This window comes from Equus quagga, unplaced genomic scaffold, assembly GCF_021613505.1.
Source record: "Equus quagga isolate Etosha38 unplaced genomic scaffold, UCLA_HA_Equagga_1.0 153_RagTag, whole genome shotgun sequence".
NCBI lineage: Eukaryota > Metazoa > Chordata > Mammalia > Perissodactyla > Equidae > Equus > Equus quagga.
Genome location: NW_025796915.1, coordinates 3,511,333 through 3,532,289, shown reverse-complemented (window position 1 = coordinate 3,532,289; position 20,957 = coordinate 3,511,333). Strand labels below are relative to the sequence as shown.

General features: G+C 39.6%; 1 protein-coding gene across 5 annotated transcripts in view; it reads left to right on the top strand.

Moving 5' to 3' along the window:
• Positions 1–20,957, top strand: part of LOC124233072 (neogenin) — a 247,290-nt gene that overhangs the window by 202,660 nt on the left and 23,673 nt on the right. For 4 of the 5 annotated variants that reach the window (XM_046650149.1, XM_046650148.1, XM_046650147.1 and 1 more), the window contains exons 15-20: positions 1,306–1,500; positions 11,492–11,587; positions 13,862–14,085; positions 14,168–14,306; positions 16,465–16,572; positions 18,071–18,265. In XM_046650149.1, coding sequence (XP_046506105.1) covers positions 1,306–1,500; positions 11,492–11,587; positions 13,862–14,085; positions 14,168–14,306; positions 16,465–16,572; positions 18,071–18,265 — 957 coding nt within the window. The remainder of the gene's footprint in view (positions 1–1,305; positions 1,501–11,491; positions 11,588–13,861; positions 14,086–14,167; positions 14,307–16,464; positions 16,573–18,070; positions 18,266–20,957) is intronic. The other variant, XM_046650146.1, reaches the window with a different exon arrangement.

The following is a 20,957-nucleotide window of genomic DNA, read 5'->3' as shown; positions in this document are numbered from 1 at the left end:
GCTAGGTACTAACTGTGGTCAAATGAGTCAAACTGGAAAGCCACAGATTTGGGGTGTATATGGCTTAAATCTGTGAACTTTAATACTGCAGTCATTCCTGGAATGCAGCAAGTCTTCTGGAATGTGTTTTTTTGTTTGTTTGGGTTTTTTGCAGTGGCTTTTAGAGAAGTGCCCCTTTAAGCAGAACCAGAACAAATGGAAATATATAGGTGCTTTAAAAAGTCTGTTTTTCAGGCCAGCCCAGTGGCACAGTAGTTAAGTTCGCATGTTCCACTTCCGTGGCCCGGGGTTCCCCAGTTCAGATCCCAGGTGTGGACATGGCACCGTTTGTCAAGCCATGCTGTGGTAGGCGTCCCACATATAAAGTAGAGGAAGATGGGCACGGATGATAGCTCATGGCCAGTCTTCCTCAGCAAAAAAGAGGAGGATTGGTGGCAGATGATAGCTCAGGGCTAATCTTCCTCAAACAAAAAGTCTTTTTTCTACCAAAGCCATTAAGTAAATGGATAATCTAAAATTTAAGACTGCACCACATAAATCGTGCCTTTGTTTCAGTGGCAGTTTCCCTTAGTCCTGGACACCATGCCCTTTTTCTCACCTGTTTATCCAGTGAGTCACTCCACATGGGTGTGTGTGTATCTTTATCAGAGACAGGTGCTGCACTCCAGAGACAGAGACCTGGGTCCTTATTCTAATTCTTGGTTTACTAGCTTTTAAATGAAGATAGCAATTTATGGCTTACAATAATGTACTTGAAAGATACTGTAAATTGCCACCTTTTTAAGCCTCTTAGTCTCCTACCATTTAAATCAATTGTGCTTCTAAAATTTCATATTTTCTGGCTTATCGTAGTACTTAGGGGAGTAAATAACTGATCCCATTGTGGTAGCGTGATACCTGATCACCTGTGACAACAGGCCTCTGATCAGTTGGTGTTATGTCTTTCACATTCCACCTGGTAGAGTTTGGGAGTCAAATGTGAGACCAGTAGGAGTGGGTAACTATTGAAAGGCAGTTTATTTGTTTTTCTCCATTGGGTCAAGGTTCTTGGATCTCTTTGTCCTCCCTTCCAAATTAATATTGTAATGTCTTATATTTCAGGCCTTTGAGTTTTGTTTTTTCTTAGACGGCAGTAAAATCATAGGCCATACTTCACTAGACATACAAATTCTCTTTGAATTCTTGGGCATAATGAAAAAAACTTAGCCCCAAATAATTTGGCAGCAGGCTGAACACCATTCCCCAAGGACTGTGAAATATTCTAGGAGGGCAAATCTCATCTTGATTTTCTACTTTCCTTCCCAGAAACTCGTGTTCCTGATGTGCCCAGTTCTCTTCATGTCCGCCCACTTGTCACTAGCATCGTAGTAAGCTGGACTCCTCCAGAGAATCAGAACATTGTGGTCAGAGGTTATGCTATTGGCTATGGCATTGGCAGCCCTCATGCCCAGACCATCAAAGTGGACTATAAACAGCGCTATTACACCATCGAAAATCTGGGTATGTATGCTAAGTAGAGGAAGTGATTGCACATGTGATTTCTTTCTTTTTAACTTTTTCTTGTGTAATAATTTTGTTTTTATAGAAAAATAGTGCAAAGAATTCCTATATGTCCTTCACCCAGATCCCCCAAAGGTTAACATTTTACCACCTGTGCTTTATCATTCTGTATCTTCCTGTAAGTACATGTTTTTTTCTTGAACTATTTGAGGGTAAGTTGCAGACATGATGTCCTGCTAGTCACTAATACTTTGCTTATTTGTTTTTTCTTTTCTTTTCTTTTTTTTTTTTTTGAGGAACATTAGCCCTGAACTAACATCTGCTGCTAACTCCTCCTCTTTTTGCTGAGGAAGCCTGGCCCTGAGCTAACATCCGTGCCCATCTTCCTCTACTTTATATGTGGGACTCTTGCCACAACATGGCGTGCCAAGCAGTGCCATGTCTGCACCTGGCATCCGAACCAGCGAACCCCGGGCCCTCAAAACAGATCATGCTCACTTAACCACTGTGCCAGCAGGCTGGCCGCATCACTAGTACTTTACTGTGTGTTTCCTAAAAACAGTTATCAAAATCAGCAAATTAACACTAAGACTACAGACTTTATTTACATTTTACTAGTCATCTCATTACTGGCCTTTATAGCAAAAGAAAAACGTTGTTTTCTGGTCCCGGATCGCATGTTGCATTTAGTTATTGTGTCCCGTTAGTTTTTTGTTGTTGTTGTTTTTGAGGAAGATCAGCCCTGAGCTAACATCTGTTACCAATCCTCCTCTTTTTGCTGAGGAAGACTGGCCCTGAGCTAACATCCATGCCCATCTTCCTGTACTTTATATGTGGGACGCCTGCCACAGCATGGCCTGCCAGGTGGTGCCATGTCCACACCCCGGGATCCGGGCTGCTGAAGCAGAATGTGCGCATGTAACCGCTGTGCCACCAGGCCGACCCCCCATTAGTTTTTTTGATATGGAACAGTTCCGCGGTTTTTTTCTTGGCTTTATGACTATGATGTTTTTAAAAAATATAGACCATTTATATTTTGTAGAATGTCCCTCAATTTAGACTCGTCTAATATTTCCTCATTAGATTGAGCGTAAGCATTTTTGGAAGGAAATAACATATGTGTTCTTGTAGCATCATATCAGGAGGCACATGAAAGCTCTTGCTAGTGATGTTAACTTTAATCACTTGGTTACAACAGTCTCTGTCACATTTCTCCACTATAAAGTTATTTTTTTCCTTCATAATTAATAAGTACCTTGTGGGGGAATACTTTGAGTCTTTGTAAATATTTTGTTTCTCATCAAACTTTCACTTGCTAGTTTTATCATCTTTAGCAACAGTTATAACTATGGTGTTTCCCAAGTGGTAATTTTCTAATCCCATTATTTCTTCTACATTTATTAGCATAAGATAAGAGCTTGCCTTCTCTTTCATAGTGAAAGAACGGCCAATGGTAGTCTCTTTATAACTGGTTCCTCTGTCCATTTGACATCTCTCATCTTTCTTTGAGCACTTTCTTCCTTTTTGACACAGTAAGATGTTTTAGGCTCATCTGGTATTTTTCTAGCCTTAGCTCTTGAATGAGTCATTTCTCCAAAAACCCTGGTTTCTTTTATAGAAAATGATATTTAGAAACCAATATCTGAGCAGTATACATGCTCATTGTTACTGGTAGAAAATCTTAAGGAATCTATAAAAAGGCTACTAAACCTATGAGTGAGTTTAGCAAGGTCACAAGATATAAAGTCTACATACAGAAGCATTTGTATTCCATATACTAACAATAAGCAGTTGAAAATTGGAATTAAAACAGCAGTGCCATTTTGATGATCCATAGCATCAAAAAATATGAAGTCCTGGGGCCAGCCTGTGGCATAGTGGATAGGGTCACACTCTCTGCTTCAGTGGCCCGGAGTTCTCAGGTTTGGATCCCAGATGTGGACCTACACTCTACTCATCAAGCCATGCTGTGGTGGCATCCCAAATACGAGATAGAGGAGGATTGGCACAGATGTTAGCTCAGGGGCAATCTTCCTCAAGCAAAAGAGGAAGATTGGCAACAAATGCTAACTCAGGACCAATCTTCCTCACCAAAAAACAAAAAAGTAGTACTTACGGATAAACTGTAAAAATTTGTACAGTCTGTACACTGAAAAGTAAAAAATTATTCTGAGAAAAATTCAAGAAGACTTAAATGGAGATACCAGGCTCAGGGATTGGAAGACAGTATTATTAAAATGACACTTCTCTCTACTACAAATCCCAAGTCCCGGTAGACTTTTTTATGAAATTGATAAACTTATTCTAAAATTTATATGAAAAACCAAAGGACCTAGAATAGCCAAAAAAAAATTTTTTTTGAGGAAGATTACCTCTCAGCTAACATCTGCCACCAATCCTCTTTTTTTTTTTTTTTTTTGCTGAGGAAGACTGGCCCTGAGCTAACATCCGTGCCCATCTTCCTCTACTTTGTATGTGGGATGCCTGCCACAGCATGGCTTGACAAGCGATGCATAGGTCTGCACCTCAGATCCAAACCAGCGAGCCCCGGGCCACCAAAGTGGAACATGCGAACCTAACTGCTGCACCACTGGGCCAAAAGTTTTTGAAAAGAAGAGTTAAGTTTAGAAGACCCAGACCATCTGATTTCAGGACTTATTATAAAGCCACAGTAATTGAGACATTGTGGTAGTATTAGTGTAAAGGTAGGTGTTATAGATGAGTGGAACAGAGTAGAGTTCCGAAATAGATCCATATGTATATGGCCAATTGATTTTTGACAAAAATACTCAGAATTCAGTGGAGAGAGGATAGTGTTTTCAACAAAGGTGTGGAAATAACTGGATGTCTGTATGAGAAAGAAAAGGAAGCTTCCTTGATCCTTGTCTCACACCATTCACAAAAACAGACCTAAATGCAAGAGCTAAAACTGCAAAACTTCTAGAAGAAAACAAGAACAAATCTTCATGACTTTGGGATTGTCAAAGGATACAAAAAAGCGCAAATTATAAAATTTTAAAAGATTAATAAATTGGACTTGATTCTCAACATCATTAATCATCAGAGAAATGCAATGGAATACCACTACACATCCTCCAGAACTGCTAAAATTTAATAGACTGCCAATACCAGATATCAGCAAGGATGCAGAATTGGAACTCAAGGATGCAGAACTGGAAGCTGGTGGGAATGTCTGATGGTACAACCACTTTAGAAGACAGTTTGGAAGTTTCTTAAAAAGTTGACCATAGAATCCAACATTCCCACTAATAGTTATTTAACCAAGAGAAATAAAAGCACACATTGACACAAAGAGTTGTACGCAAATGTTCATAATAGCTTTATTTATGATAGTCTAAAAGGGGTCAAGAAGTAAATGGTAAATTGTACTGTATCACAGTCTAATGGAATGATACTCAGCACTTAAAAGGAATAGGCCGTGGATACACACAGCTGTGTAATGAATCTCACAAACATGCTGAGCAAAAGAAGCTGAACACAAGAGAGTACATACTGTGTTATTATGTTTTTATGAAATTATAAAATAGGCAGCACTTATCTGTAGGGACAAAGCAAGATCACTGGTTGCCTAGAAATGGGTAGGGGGAATTGACTGCAGGGAGCACAAGGGAACTATATGGAGTGTTGGGAATATTCTGTATCTTGATTGTGGTAGTGGTTACACAGGCATACATGTTTGTCAAAATTCAACAAAACTGTACACTTAACAGGTACGTTTTGCTGTATGCTAATTATACCTCAAAGCTGATTTACAAAGCAAAAAAGGCTTTGAGAAATAGTAATATTTTATAATAGAAAGTGAATTGATTTGGGTAGGTATAATTACTTTTCCAAATTAGATTTTCATTATAGAGATCTTTTTTGAAAGACTTGTCTTTTAATTCAGAATCTGCCCTGACCAACTTTTTTATTGAATCATTTTTTCTGATTATTCTTCCCTAAGAACAACTTTAGATGTCTAACAAGTGAATAACCTTTGTCTTTTCTGCTAGAAAATAAGCGGCAGTTTAATGTTTATTCAAAAACAAAGTAGCCTTTCTTTTTCCTTTTAATAAGAAACAGCATGGCTAACCTAGAAAGTGTTCCCACATCAGCGTTCTTATAAGGCACTTGTATTAGGGCAAGAGAAATGCTTTGCTGGGGCCGGCCTGGTGGTGTAGTGGTTAAGTTGGCACACTCCATCCACTTCAGCGGCCCGGGGTTTGCAGGTTTGGATCTTCAGTGTGGACCTAGCACCTCTCGTCAAGCCACGCTGAGGTGGCATCCCACATAAAGTAGAAGAAGATTGGCACAGCTGTTATTTCAGGAACAATATTCCTCACAAAAAAAAGAAAAGAAAAGCTTGCTAGTAGGATAAAAATGTCTCCGTGCTGACCCACCTCCTACTGTTTCCTTTATGAAATTACTGAAATGAAAATCCTCTGCAGCGTAGGCGGTACATTGTCCTTGACCTCCATGTGCTTTCAGTCTAATAGAACAAAAGTAAAACAGAAGGAACAATGAGATGAGTTGCAGTGAAGTATGTTCAGAGAAGGGAGAGCTAGGAAGGCACAGTAGAGCAGTCAGGGAAGAAGCTGAACCTGGGCTTGGAAGACTGAGTCAGAATAGCGTTTGAAAATAAGAGACGAGAGGGAACGCTGTGTGTGCTGAAGAGAGTAAACAGACTATTACAGAGCAGAGGGCACATTGAGAAGTGGCAAAAAAAATTTAAGTTGGCATAAAGTAAAATAAGCTTGAGCTGTATTTATCAACACAGATAATCTAGGATGCATATAATGTTGAACAAAAGAAAGTCAGAAGTAGGGTATATTTAGGAATTCATTTGTTAGTCAAACTAGAGCACTCTTCTGATCTTCAGATCCATATAAATGTTTGTTTACTGGTATCCATACTGGAATATAGTCCATATTCTATCATAATTTAATCAAAATTAAAGTTAGTGTCTTCTCCTGCAAACTTTTCGATCAATCAGCAAATGTTTAATGAACACCTACAGTATCCCAGACACTGTAAGCAGAGAATCAGACAGACATGGTCCCAATTATTAGAAATAATATAATTTGTAAATAATTGAAATTGTTTAGAACGCTGAGGAAGAGAAATGGAGTGCTACATGTTATGTAACTAGAGAGGCTAATCCAGTCTGAGATGAGCCCTTTCATTCATTTCAGATGAATAGGCATTGTCCTGGTAAAGAAGGGTGGTGTGTGTCCCCAGCATAGGGAACAGCTGCATGTATTAAAGCCCACTGGTAGGAGAGCACATGGTGTTCAGTGAACTGAGAGATGGCTGGTAAAGACGGAGCCTAGTGAACAAGGCAGAGTGGTGAGAGGCAAGTAGACTGAGCAAGACTTGATGACTTGCATATAGGGTAGGAAGGAGATTCTGACTTGAGCAGCAGGGCATGTAGTAGTGCCGTTTATGAACTAGGGAGCACTGAAGTGGGGGGAGAGAGGCAAGAAAGAGAGATTTCAGACATCCAGGTGGAGATGCCAGACAGACAGTTGAACATAGAGGTCCGGTGGTCAGAACAGGTCTGGAACAAATACTAGACATATGTATTTGCACCTGATGGCACGTACACGCTCATCTGGGCTAAGGAAATGAGTGAAAGCACATAGGGAGAGAGTGAAAAGTAGGAATAGAAGGGTGCCTGGAGTCAAGCCTTGAAAATGGATGTCATGGTTGCTCTGAGGCAACCATGTCCCCAATCTCAGTGAATGATGTTGCCCAAACCAGCACCTTTTCCTTTTCCCTCGCCAGTCAAGTACTGTCTTGTTGATCCCATTTGTTGTCAATTCTTTCTGACATTGGAAGACCAGGTACCTTTTTTTTTGAGGAAGATTAGCCCTGAGCTAACATCTGCCACCAATCCTCCTCTTTTTGCTGAGGAAGACTGGCCCCGGGCTAACATCCTTGCCCATCTTCCTCTACTTTATATGTGGGACGCCTGCCACAGCATGGCTTGCCAAACGGTGCCATGTCTACACCCAGCATCCGAACTGGCGAACCTTGGGCCTCCAAAGCGGAACATGTGAACCTAACCGCTACGCCACAAGGCCGGCCCCCCAGGTGCCTTTGTATATTGCCTATTGGTATCTAGAGAGTGGGCCACCAAGCAAAACAGCTGTTTTAGGCTTTTGAAGAGATGCAAGCCACTTGAGATGTAACCGCTTTGGAAAACTGCCTAATTTTGCGAGAAGTGAGTGGTATGGGTTAATGCCTCACTCTACAACACTTTAGTGGAGCCCAAGTCTTCGTTCTGAAACTGGGCTTTAGCAGTACCCATACTAAACCTTGCCTGGATCAGGAGTGTGATGAAGTAGGGCCTTCCTGATTTACCTCAGCGAATGGGAGAATGAATGCAATACCCTCTCTTTTCACTGAGTCTGACTAGTAGCATTTTACATGATCACCTGCAGGGAGTGTTTCTTTCAGTCTTAGATTTCCGGAAGCATCACCTCCAAGCCAGTTGAAATCCTGGACTGTATATTATCCAGCCAAGTTGTCTACATGAGGGCTGGATGAGGTTTGGGGACCCCGAGAGAGTTAAGGACATTCAGTGGTTACCGAGTTAACAGTTTATTTCCTACTTCTCTGTCTTGGTTGTTCCAATCACTGTCCTCCTTCTGAGAAGGAAAGAGGTTTATTTCATTCCAAGTTCCTCCTATGGCCTTCCAACACATGAAAATGCTATTTACTTGGGGCTGACCTGGTGACGCAGTGGTTAAGTGCGCACGTTCCACTTCTTGGCGGCCCGGGGATTGCTGGTTCAGATCCCGGGTGCATACATGGCACTGCTTGGCACGCCATGCTGTGGTAGGTGTCCCATGTATATAGAGGAAGATGGGCATGGATGTTAGCTCAGGGCCAGCCTTCCTCAGCAAAAAGAGGAGGGTTGGTAGTAGTTAGCTCAGGGCTAATCTTCCTCAAAAAAAAAAAGTGCTTTTTACTCATTCTTTGGATAAATTCTTAGGCTCTTACAACCTCCCAAAGCTGAGTCAAGAGGAAACAGATAATCTGAATAGACAATCACAAGGAAAGAGACTGAAACAGCAATCAGAAGCATCTCAAAGAATAAAACCACAGGACCAAACGGATTTCCTGGGGAATTTTACCAAACTTTCAGAGAGGATTTACTACCTATCCTTCTCAAGCTATTCCAAAAATTAGGGAAGATGGAACACTTCCTAACACATTCTACAAAGCCAACATCATTCTGATACCAAAGCCTGACAGGGACAGCACAAAAAAGAACTATAGGCCGATATCGCTGATGAACATAGAGGCAAAAATCCTCAGCAAAATTTTGGGAACCGGAATTCAGCAATACATCAAAAAGAACATACATCATGATCAAGTGGGATTCATACCAGGGACACAGGGATGGTTCAGCATCTGCAGGTCAATCAACGTGATACACCACATCAACAAACTGAGGAATAAAAACCACATCATCATCTCAATAGATGCAGAGAAAGCATTTGACAAGATCCAACAGCCATTTATGGTAAAAAGTCTTAACGAATGGGGATAGAAGGAAATTACCTCAACATAATAAACGCCATATATGACAAACCCACAGCCAACATCATACTCAATGGGCGAAAACTGAGCGCCATCCCCCTGAGAACAGGAACAAGACAAGGATGCCCACTATCACCACTCTTATTCAACATAGTACTAGAGGTTTTGGCCAGAGCAATTAGGCAAGAGAAAGAAATAAAAGGAATCCAAATAGGGAGTGAAGAAGTGAAACTCTCGCTGTTTGCAGACAACATGATCTTATATATAGAAAACCCCCAAAAATCCATTGGAAAATTAATAGAAATAATTAACAACTACAGTAAAGTTGCAGGGTACAGAATCAACTTGCAAAAATCAGTTGTTTTTCTTTACTCCAATAACAAACTTACAGAAAGAGAGCTCAAGAATACAATTCCATTTGCAATCACAACTAAAATAAAGTACCTGGGAATAAATTTAACCAAGGAGGTGAAGGACTTATACAATGAAAATTATAAAGCATTACTGAAAGAAATTGATAATGACATAAAGAGATGGAAAGAGATTCCTTGCTCATGGATTGGAAGAATAAACATAGTTAAAATGTCCATACTACCCAAAGCAATCTACAGATTCAACACCATCCCAATCAGAATCCCAATGACATTCTTCACAGAAATAGAGCAAAGAATCCTAAAATTCATAGGGGGCAGCCAAAGACCCCAAATTGCTAAGGCAATCCTGAGGAAAAAGAACAAAGCTGGAGGCATCATAATCCCTGACTTCAAAATGTGCTACAAAGCCATAGTGACCAAAATAGCATGGTACTGGTATAAAAACAAGCACACAGATCAGTGGACCAGAACTGAAAGCCCAGAATAAAACCACACATTTACAGACAGCTAATCTTCGACAAAGGTGCCAAGAACATACAATGGAGAAAAGATAGTCTCTTTAATAAATGGTGTTGGGAAACCTGAACAGCCACATGCAAAAGAATGAAGGTAGACCGTTATCTCATGCCATACAAAAAGATAAACTCAAAATGGATCAAAGACTTGAAGATACATCCTGAAACTGTAAAACTCCTAGAAGATAATATAGATAGTACACACTTTGACATCGAACTAAAAAGGATCTTTTCAAATACCATGTCCTCTCAGACAAGGGAAACAAAAGAAAAAATAAACAAGTGGGAATTCCTCAGACTAAAGAGCTTCTGCAACACGAAAGAAACTAGGATCAAAACAAAGAGGCAGCCCACCAATTGGGAGAAAATATTTGCAAATCATATATCTGACAAGGCGTAATCTCCATAATATTTAAGGAATTCACACAACTGAACAATAAAAAAAACAACCCGATCAAAGAATGCAGATGAACAGACATTTTTCCAAAGAAGATATACAGATGGCCAATAAAGACACGAAAAGATGTTCAACATCACTAATCATCAGGGAAATGCAAATCAAAACTACACTAAGATACCACCTTACGCCTATTAAAGTGGCTATAATCACTAAGACTAAAAATAACAAATGTTGGAGAGGGTGTGGAGAGGAGAGAACCCTCATACACTGCTGGTGGGAATGCACACTGGTGCAACCACTATGGAAAACAGTATGGAGATTCCTCAAAAAACTAAAAATAGAACTATCATATGACCCAGCTATCCCACTACTGGGTATGTACCTAAACAATTTGAAATCAACAATCCAAGATAACATGCACCTCTATGTTCATTGCAGCACTGTTCACAATAGCCAAGATATGGAAGCAATCCAAGTGCCCATCGACCGACAATTGAATAAAGAAGATGTGGTGTCTATATATATACAATGGGGTATTACTCAGCCAGAAAAAACAAATTCATCATTTGCAATAACATGGAAGGACCTAGAGGGAATTACGCTAAGCGAAATAAGCCAGACTGAGAAAGACAAACACCAGATGATTTCACTCATCTGTGGAATGTAAACAAATGCACAGACAAAGAAAACAGTTCAGTGGTTACCAGGGGTTGGGGGTAGAGGGGTGGGCACAGGGGTGACAGGGAGCACTTATGTGGTGACAGTCGAGAAATAATGTACAACTGAAACCTCACATTGATGTAAACTATTATGAACTCAATTTTTTAAAAATGCTATTTACTCATTCTAATCCAAGCTCTACACTATATAATAACATCACTAAACCATTTATTTGTTGAGGCCAGGAGAGAATGCAAGCACAGTCAAACTCACTCCTGGGACTCACTCCAGGAAGTTGATCCCGGCCAGTTTTTCTATACTGTGTATGCGGCCATCTCCACATCTCCCCACACCCCAAAATAATCCTGCATACAAGTTTTTAAAACCTTCCTTCCTTTCTCTACAATTAAGATCATGCACAGTCACGCTTAAATTTTTAAAATTCTGTAGTGAGGCTTTTTTAAAAAGTATTTTGACTTGTTTCTTTCCTTCAGATCCCAGCTCTCACTATGTGATTACCCTGAAAGCCTTTAACAATGTGGGTGAAGGCATCCCCCTGTACGAGAGCGCTGTGACCAGACCTCACACAGGTAAGGAATCCTATCCATCTCTGGTCTTCAGCGTTTTCCAGCAGCTTAAGGGAGTGTTGGCATAAGCCTGCCCCATAGGTATCAGTGGAAGGAAAAGTATGTGGTAGTTCAGGGTGAAGGCTTCACATAGGAAAATGGGCTTTCAACATGGAAAGTTCTGTTAGTTCCTTTTTTATATAAATAAAGCTTACTAGAAAAATACTTTCCCAACCAACTCAGGTGACTAGTAAAGAAAATCGTATACATTTATTGCTGCCATCAGTAACCTATAAGTTTTATTTATATAAAGAGTATAAAGTCAGATGTACTATCCATTTGATCAACTGTACATTTATTACAAGAGACCAGATATTCATTATATTCATTATTTTTCTTTGTAATTTATCTATTTAAAATATCTTTAGAGGAATAGACATCTAATGTAAAGTTTCTGTAGACATATAAAACATTTAATTTAGATCTCAATGAGAAAGTTTATTGTTAGAAATATATGAGTTGTACATTTTTCTAAGGAATACTGACAACCAAAGGATTTAGCATTTTCAGAAATGCTCTTTTCCATTTGTTTCCCAGAATTGTGAATCTGTATTGCCTGCTATGTCTTCTGGATACTTTGCGTGATAGTACAGATTTGGCCTTATTCTTTTTGTAAAGATAATCTCTGTCCATTTTTTTTAATGCTTACTTGAGAAGACCAATATCATTACTGCGTATTTGGTAGTTCTGTCCTGTCTTCTGTTACGTGTGCTTACAGCTTTATATGTTCTTTTTAAAAATAGCTTTGATATTCAAGAAAGGAAAAAGAGATGAAAAAGAATATTTAAATAAATGATTTACTACTTTCTTAAATCAGTCTGTAATAGAAAAAAACAAATTTGAAATTATTTTCTTTTATGTGACTTAAAAATATAGCCTTCTGGCTAGAAATATAAAAGGAAGTGTTCCTAAGTCATGTAACTTAGTTATCTTTTCCAAGAGTTGTTAACAAGAGAAAATTTCTCAAAGAAGTCTAATGACTTTTTTACCTGAAGGTGCATTTTCTGTAACTAATTGGTATGTGTCCCCATCTTTGAACAAAGCCCTTGATTATGACGTGTGCTGTTCCTCTGTTATTTTTAGTCCTCATTGTGTAAGAAATACACAGATGTAGACTATTACTTTAGCTTGGCAGTTATTCATAAACAAGGCTCATGCCATTTCAGATTTTGAGTTATAGGAAGGGCTAATCACCATAACCATGTGGGAAACCTATTTTAAAACCTTAACATAAAATAAATCATTGTGTGTATACTTAGAAAACCTGACTAAGAGTTGGGAAAGCCCAAATGGATCCTGCTGTATTGCCCTGAGCTCTTGCTGCTTGGTGCCTTTGTGCTCGTTCTGGCCTCCATTTTGGTGACGATGCTTATGGCACAAAGCAGTGCCTGAGTGTAGACTTTCCTTTCTATCACATAAGTACTCTGATTTCTAAAGTTCATAAAGACTATGTCACTTGGACCCATGATAACTATGGCATTTCCTGTAACTGATTGGGATTCATCAGTGGGTTGTTCTCTGACTCTGCTAGAGAAAGTGTGGCAGATATTCCTGCATGGTGTCAGTTTGCCTTTCCTCAAGGAAGAGTAATGCCCTGAGTTCTTTCTGCTTTATTTGGATGTGAGCCATATTGCTGCACTGATTTTAGACCCAGGATATCAGCAGATCTGAACTGGACCCTGTGTGGTATCAAATACCCCCAATACCAAGGCCAGGCTAAATCGCTATTGGCTGACATTCAGGACTCAGGTTTGAGAGGAGGATCCTCACATGTCCAGTGATGTGCATTTATAAGCCATGTCCCAAAAATTCAGCCACATTCTGTGAAATATCAAAACAGATCATGAGCTTTGTGCTGCTTCTTCAGAAATTATACTCCTGATTTTAAAAGCAATTTTTAGTTTCTCATGATCCTTTTTGGACAAGAGGTAGAATTTTCAAGTAATTTAAAGAAAATTTAAGTATAAAAACATTAATCACTGAATTATCAAAATTGAATATACCTACAGAATACAGTAGAGAATATAGTTAATTACTGTTTCTCTATATGTTCTCCTGCAAGAACACAAGTGGACATTTTCTTTTAAATGAATAGTGGTTGTCTATTAACTCTGGATTCTTTTTCTCTTTCTTCATTTCTCACCTTTTCATTCCGTTACATTACCCCGCATCTCCCTTTTCTTTTCTATTTGTTTATGTTAAAATGCCACTTCCCTTTTTTAATTACTTTTTACCCAGACACTTCTGAAGTTGATTTATTTGTTATTAATGCTCCATACACTCCAGTGCCAGATCCCACTCCCATGATGCCACCAGTGGGAGTTCAGGCTTCCATTCTGAGTCATGACACCATAAGGATCACATGGGCGGACAACTCACTGCCCAAACACCAGAAGATTACAGACTCCCGGTACTACACAGTCCGATGGAAAACCAACATCCCAGCAAACACCAAGTACAAGGTACTGGCTCATTTGCTCTGGGTGAGAAAAGCTAATTATTGATATTTTCTCATTCTAAAATTCTCAATTCAAATATTTCCAGAATGCAAATGCAACAACTTTGAGTTATTTGGTGACTGGTTTAAAAGCAAATACACTCTATGAATTCTCCGTGATGGTGACCAAAGGTCGAAGATCAAGCACATGGAGTATGACGGCCCATGGGACCACCTTTGAATTAGGTATGTGTTGTCAGAAACTTGTCACATGGCATTTCTTCTTTGCAAGATGTGAAAATCAGTAGAAGTCTGTGCTAATGGTGTGCCACATTCCAAGTCATGAGACTTCTCATCACCTGCTTTTACTACCCAAGGAAAGAGTTGAGTGCATGATTGACATATTGACAGAACACAGTGAACAACTACAGCTAGAGTTCAGTGTTTGCTTTTTCAGCTGATGAATTATGTTTTTTTCATCATTGTACAAGAACATTATCAAATAACAGGATAATATAATGCAGAGTATACTGGCTTTTAGGAATCAAGAGACTTGAGTTCAATCCCAGGTCGACCATCTACTGACTGTGGGTCATAAGCAAGTCATCCAACCTCTCTGAATATGTTTCTTCCATCTATAAGAGAGGGGTAATAATTTCTGCCTTTTCTACTTTATCAAGTTATTGTAAGGGTAAAATGAGGAGCAGATAGGAAAGCCCATGGTAGGGCCTGGCCCTGTGGCCTAGAGGTTAAGTTTGGCCTACTCCACTTTAGTGGCCCAGATTCATGGGTCCCAGGCTTGGACCTGCCCCACTCATCAGCCATGCTGTGGCAGCAACCCACAGACAAAATAGAGGAAGATTGCCACAGTTGTTAGCTCAGGGCTCATCTTCCTCAGCAAAAAAAATAAAAGGAAAGCACATGGTAAATTATAAAGCACTGCATAGATGTAAGAGATTATTGTCATTAATCTTGCTTTACTGTTAACATGAGATAGAAAAGATGAAGATACCTGTCCTTCACCAGGCAGCTGCAGTGCCATGCTTGCTAGAACCTGAGCATGGCAGCTTTCTTGCAAGCCAATTAGTATCTTGTAAAATCTCCCACTGGAGTGTCCTTATGGTTTTTGTCTGTAAGTAAACGTGAAAGAGAAAAGATAACTAAGCAAGTTAAGGGAAAAGCAGGTCATCCAAGTTTGAGATTGTTTGCTTTTTGCCTGCTTGTAGGCGTAGCCTTCTGCCCCTTGTACTTTCCTAGCATGGAGATATGTCTGCCCATTGGGAGTCTCTGTCTCTTCTAGCCTCCTGTTTCTTTCTCTTCTATATATGAAAAATGACAGAATGGAGCTATAAAGTCTCCCTGACTGGGCTTGGCACTAATGTCTTTTTGTCTTCTGCACGGTTGGTTGGACTTCCCACAGAGAGAAAGGGTTGCATTTGGAGAGCTAGAAATATAGTGCACAAAGGCTTAAGTAGACCTTGAGTTTGCTTTCTTTGCCAGTTTTAAGAAGATCTTTGTGCTTTCTTTCCAACCCATTAGCTAATATATGATGTTACATATTCCTTTAGGATGCTTGCATTTCACCAGGCTTCCTTCCATTTTATACTAGGAAAATTCCAATATTTTAGGAATAGAAGAGTAAATTTAACAATATACTTAATTTGCTTATTTCCCTACTAATACATTAAAAGTTTTCAGCTGTAATGTGGAAGCACAAGAAACATACTCTCATTTTCATTTTTATTGCTTTTTCTGTTCCATAAAGAGCTTTGCATTTCAGAGCAATAACCTCAGTTGACAGTATCTTTTCAGTGCAAACTTAAAATAAAAAACATCAATTTGTATATTATTTATTCGTTCAGGGAATAAGGATTTTCAAATGTCATATTTGGTTTGAAGAGTAAACTATAGGTGAGAGAGAAAATTGTTTTACACTTAAAAATATTCTAACAAAATAATCCAAATTGGAGTGGGAAATGTCATCTTGGCAAATTACATAACTTTTCTCATTTTCAGTATCCTGATATGTCAAGCAGAGATAGTAACTCCGTTTCAGGTTGCCATAAATGTTAAGTGAGATGCTATTTGTAAAATGCCTGGCATATAGTAGGACCTTGGTAGCATCAGATGTGTTTCTATTTCCCTGCCTAACTATCCTATCTATCCCTGACCCCCAGCTGAGATCCCAGCTCTGTATCCTCATAGTATGGTATTTTCTCTTTGGCACTTTGCGTATTCTTCTTTTTATTGGAGCTATTTATAGATAGACTATGAGTTCTTTGAAGCCAGGTGGCTTATCTTTTGCCTTGTTCCTTTTATTGTGCTTTATAAGTGGAAAGGGTTGAGGAAATGGTGGATTAAACTGAAATGCTCAGCAGTTATTGAAAGCATTGTTATTTTGTAGTTCCCACTTCTCCACCCAAGGATGTGACAGTTGTGAGTAAGGAGGGAAAACCTAGGACCATAATTGTAAATTGGCAGCCTCCCTCTGAAGCCAATGGCAAAATTACAGGTAAGATGCTTTTGAGTGTGTCTGTTCCCAGTTCCTGCCTGGTAGAGTCACTCCAGGAGAGTGCTGTGCTGTTTGTTAGGAGGAATGGAAGTCTGAAGGCCGCTTGGTCATTGTATGAGGAGCCGTGAGTCATGATGGTCCTTGAAAGTGGAGCATGGGGGTGTGCTGTTTGCCCAAAGTGATGTAAAACTGAGCCACCAGCTGGTTGTTCTGACTCACGTTGTATGAAATCTCATGGGCATGGGTTGCCCTAGACAGCCTTTGGTTATAGCGGGACCTTATGGACATGTTTCTTTTCCTCAGAAAAGCTGTTCTTCTCTGGCTCTGACTAGATGACCAGCTTTGGAGTTAAAGACCCCATCTAACTCCACAGGGTGATACTCAATAAATATAGATTCACCTCTTCTATCCTGAATCCCAAAAAAGCCCATTAGACTTTTAATTCCTTTTTTCCCCCAGGCCTGCTACTTCACCTTCCTGTACTCTTACAACTAGAGTTAATATTTGAATTGACCTAGGCCTTTGAAGGGACCTGGAATTTTCCTTGGACTTCCAGAGGAGAACCTTCCACAATAGGGACACTGTGCCTTCCTCAGGCTTACCATGGAGGAAAGCCTGATGAGATTTAGCTGTTAATTATTACCGTTGGAGCCTGTATTCCATGTGTATGCTGAGGAACAGGAGTTGGCCTTCTAAAGTTCCTTTGTGTGAATAAAGTGGCCTAAGGAACGCAAAAGCGTTTTTTAGTCTTGTTCTGCTTCGCCTTTCAAGAGGAATCCCTTTCCATAAATGCCTGGTCTTTATGTCATTCTTTAGGTTTCTGAATTTACCTCTACCATAAAAGAACCAAGCATGACTTGACGTGGATTACATTTTACTTTGTCTTTAAAAACCAGCAATAATGCAGTACATTTTTGCACTGTGTAGGTCAGGTAGGCTTATGGTTGTGGCTCTTCCTGCCTCAGCCTTGGAGATTGAGTGCCCTCTGGTGGAAGTATCAGGTGATGTTTCACTGGCTTCACCCACCCCAAGTTCTTCTGGGAGAACTTAACAAAAATTGCCGCCCATCTCCAGTTTTTCTCCTTGGAAATCACATTGGTGAGAGCTAAAACAGCATGGCAGGTCATTATTGGTTTTCAAAACTGCATTATTTTAATTGTAGATCCTTAAAGGCTACATTATTCAACTATTAGGATGTTGAAGTGATTGTACTATTATTTTTATATGATTTCTTAGCTTGCGAGAGTACTTAACCCTATATTTTTATCTTAACTACTTTTATTACTTCACCTGATATAGATGATAACTTATAGCCTGGCACCATTGAAAGGTGGTTTTCTCTATATTATGTTTAGCATTTAATGTATTTTACCATTGCTGTTTAACCAGTAATTTGTTCTCTACTTGTATGTGCTGTAACATATATCTTTATTAACTTACTGATTGCAAAAGGAGAAGCAGAAATAAAGTTTCTTTTCTTATTAACTTTTTTGGATAGGTTACATCATATATTACAGTACAGATGTGAATGCAGAGATACATGACTGGGTTATTGAGCCTGTGGTGGGAAACAGGCTGACTCACCAGATACAAGAGTTAACACTTGACACACCATACTACTTCAAAATCCAGGCCCGGAACTCAAAGGGCATGGGGCCCATGTCTGAAGCTGTCCAGTTCAGAACGCCTAAAGGTAAAGTTCCCCAAAAAGAGTGTTTTATTCTGTGTCTCTGTAGTGGGGCTATGTTTGCACATATCATGTTAGCATGTAGAGACTATGGATGATAGAAGTCCTGATGGCGAGCTTGATGGTGAGCTTATGAGCCACAATGTGAACATTTATCTCAGAATGATCCCTCACCCACCCATTGACCGACAAATCAGCACTCCCTAGGTTACTGCCTAACCGTATCATATACAAGGGAACTTTGACTCAAGGCTGTTCGAGGCAGATGAATGCAGTGTCTAAGAGTTTTTATAGTCAGATCAGATGTGATTCTCTTGGTTCCCATACAGAGTAACAGCATGTTATTGTGATGGATGATTCTCTTTCAACACATGCAGGCTTTTAACCTGAAAGGCTTATTTGTGGACCTTTGTAGAGCGAGAGACTAAAAGGGGCCCTTTAAAGAAAACACTAGGTAAGAAAGTGAAGATAAAGTATTGAGCTAAGTGAGTTCAGGAATAAAAGTTAGTTGGGGACTCAGTCTATGGAAATAGGGAAACCATAAATGGATTTCTTTTCTGTTAGTAAAAACAAGACTCAATTTGTTTGGAAGTGTGGGGTTTTATTTTTTCTTTTAAAAATTCTGCCTGTCCCATCTTCAAAGCTTGTGATCCTTGCTCTTGTTTTTTTCTTCCCCTGTGCTTGGCCTGTTAGCGGACTCCTCTGATAAAATGCCTAATGATCAAGGTAAATGAGTAGATGGCCTCTCTTTCCTTTCCTCTCTTCAGTGACCTCTTATTAGCCTCTCATTGTTTTTGTTTTTGTTTTCCTGAAAACCAGTAGCATGTGTTAAAAACCACATATTGGCCAAAGTGGAGTTGAGTCCATGTTTGTGGCACTTGGGGTACCTGAAAAGCTTGGGAATCTACTTAGGAGCTAAATAGTCTGATAGGAAAACAACTGAGTCGAACGAACAGTTCTGCAGCTGTGGGAGATTGGCTTTAAGCATGGGTCAGATTACCCTTTGCACTGAGATACTGAAGTTCTGTGACAGTGATAGTCATTTGAGCATGATGAGAACAAGCATACCAATTTGTTATATTTGTAGCATCTAGAATTTTATTAGTATCTCTAAATGAAAAGTTATAATCAAATTCAGCAAATACTGTATTCCCCCCTACACACACGCCTGACAAGAATCTACAAATTTACCCTACTGAGTTGTGTGATTAGCAGTGACAAAATTGGTGCTGTTTGTTCTGTTAGCATAAGCTTAATTCAGAACTCTTTTTCCATTTCTTCCCTTAAATATATCTGCTCATTTTAAAAGAGGATAGAAACAGTTTAAGATGGAAGCTTAGGAAGCACAGGCCTCGGTGTCAGTGTTCTTGAAATGATCTGTCAGCATGGTCTTTTCACTATAATTACTGTTGTGGAGAGGGAACTGTACTTTGTGATTTTCGTCTCTGGGAAGTCAGTTAAAGTTGGTATCTGTTTTTTATACTAAGAAAGAGCAATAAAAATAAATCTAATGGGGGGGCCAGCCTGGTGGTGTAGTGGTTAAGTTTGTGCACTCCACTTCAGCAGCCTGGGGTTCACAGCTTTGGATCCTGGGTGAGGCCTTAGCACTGCTCATCAAGCCACGCTGTGGCTGTGTCCCATATAAAATAGAGGAAGATTGGCACAGATGTTAGCTCAGCAACAGATGTTAGCTCAGAGCCGGTCTTCCTCAAAAAAGTAAATTTAATAGTTGCTTTGATGGTTTAAGAGTTGTTAATTAGAAACACAAAGTCTTTGGAGCTTGGTTAATGGCAAGGAGGAGTCAGAACTTGAGGTTTCAAGTTTCAGGGCTTTGGAAATGTGTTTGCATTCAGTGAGTCTTTTGTTGTACCTTGGAGAAACTGCAAACATGCTGTGTGTGTGTGTGTGTGTGTGTGTGTGTGTGTGTGTGTGTGTGTAAGGCACCCAGTCGTGGTAGAAACTTTGACTTAAGTGTGAGAACAGAAAAATAACCATACTGTATATGCACAGAATATAAATGTTTGCATTGTTCTTCCCTCACTTTACTCCATGAGCCAGAGTGCACTTCTTAGCGTGTACCACACCTCTGGTATTTAAAAATTCTTCACACATAGATATTTTTGGAGTTTGGTTAATCCTTGGAATTTCTTGTTCATAGGTTAAATTTAAAAGAAAAAATGTTGGGAAATACAGGAATTAAACCAACCAGTTTACAGTTATGCACCATGTATCGGTGATTCAGTCAACGATGGACTGCATGTCTGACGGTGGTCCCATAAGATTAGTACCATAGAGCCTAGGTCTGTATTGGCCATACCATCTAGGTTTGTGGAAGGACACTCTATGATGTTCGCACAAGATCACCTAACAATGCATTTCTCAGAATGTATCCCCACCGTAAAGCGACTCATGACTGTAGTTGGCAAAATGTGTTCTTTGCAATTATTTACATAATATACTCTGGATAGTTTGGCTTAAATGTAGGCTACCTGACAAACAAGTACACTTACATATGAAGAGCCTTACAAAAGCTCAGTAATCTCTGCCAACTAGACTTTATCATAGTGGAAAGAACAACTCGAATCTTGACCTATGGAGTGTGCCATTTGGGAGGAGTGATGGCAGTGGAAGTAAGGAGATAAAGTAGTAAGTATGGACAGTGGAAGAGGGTCAGGGACTGCAAGTTAAATTCTAGATT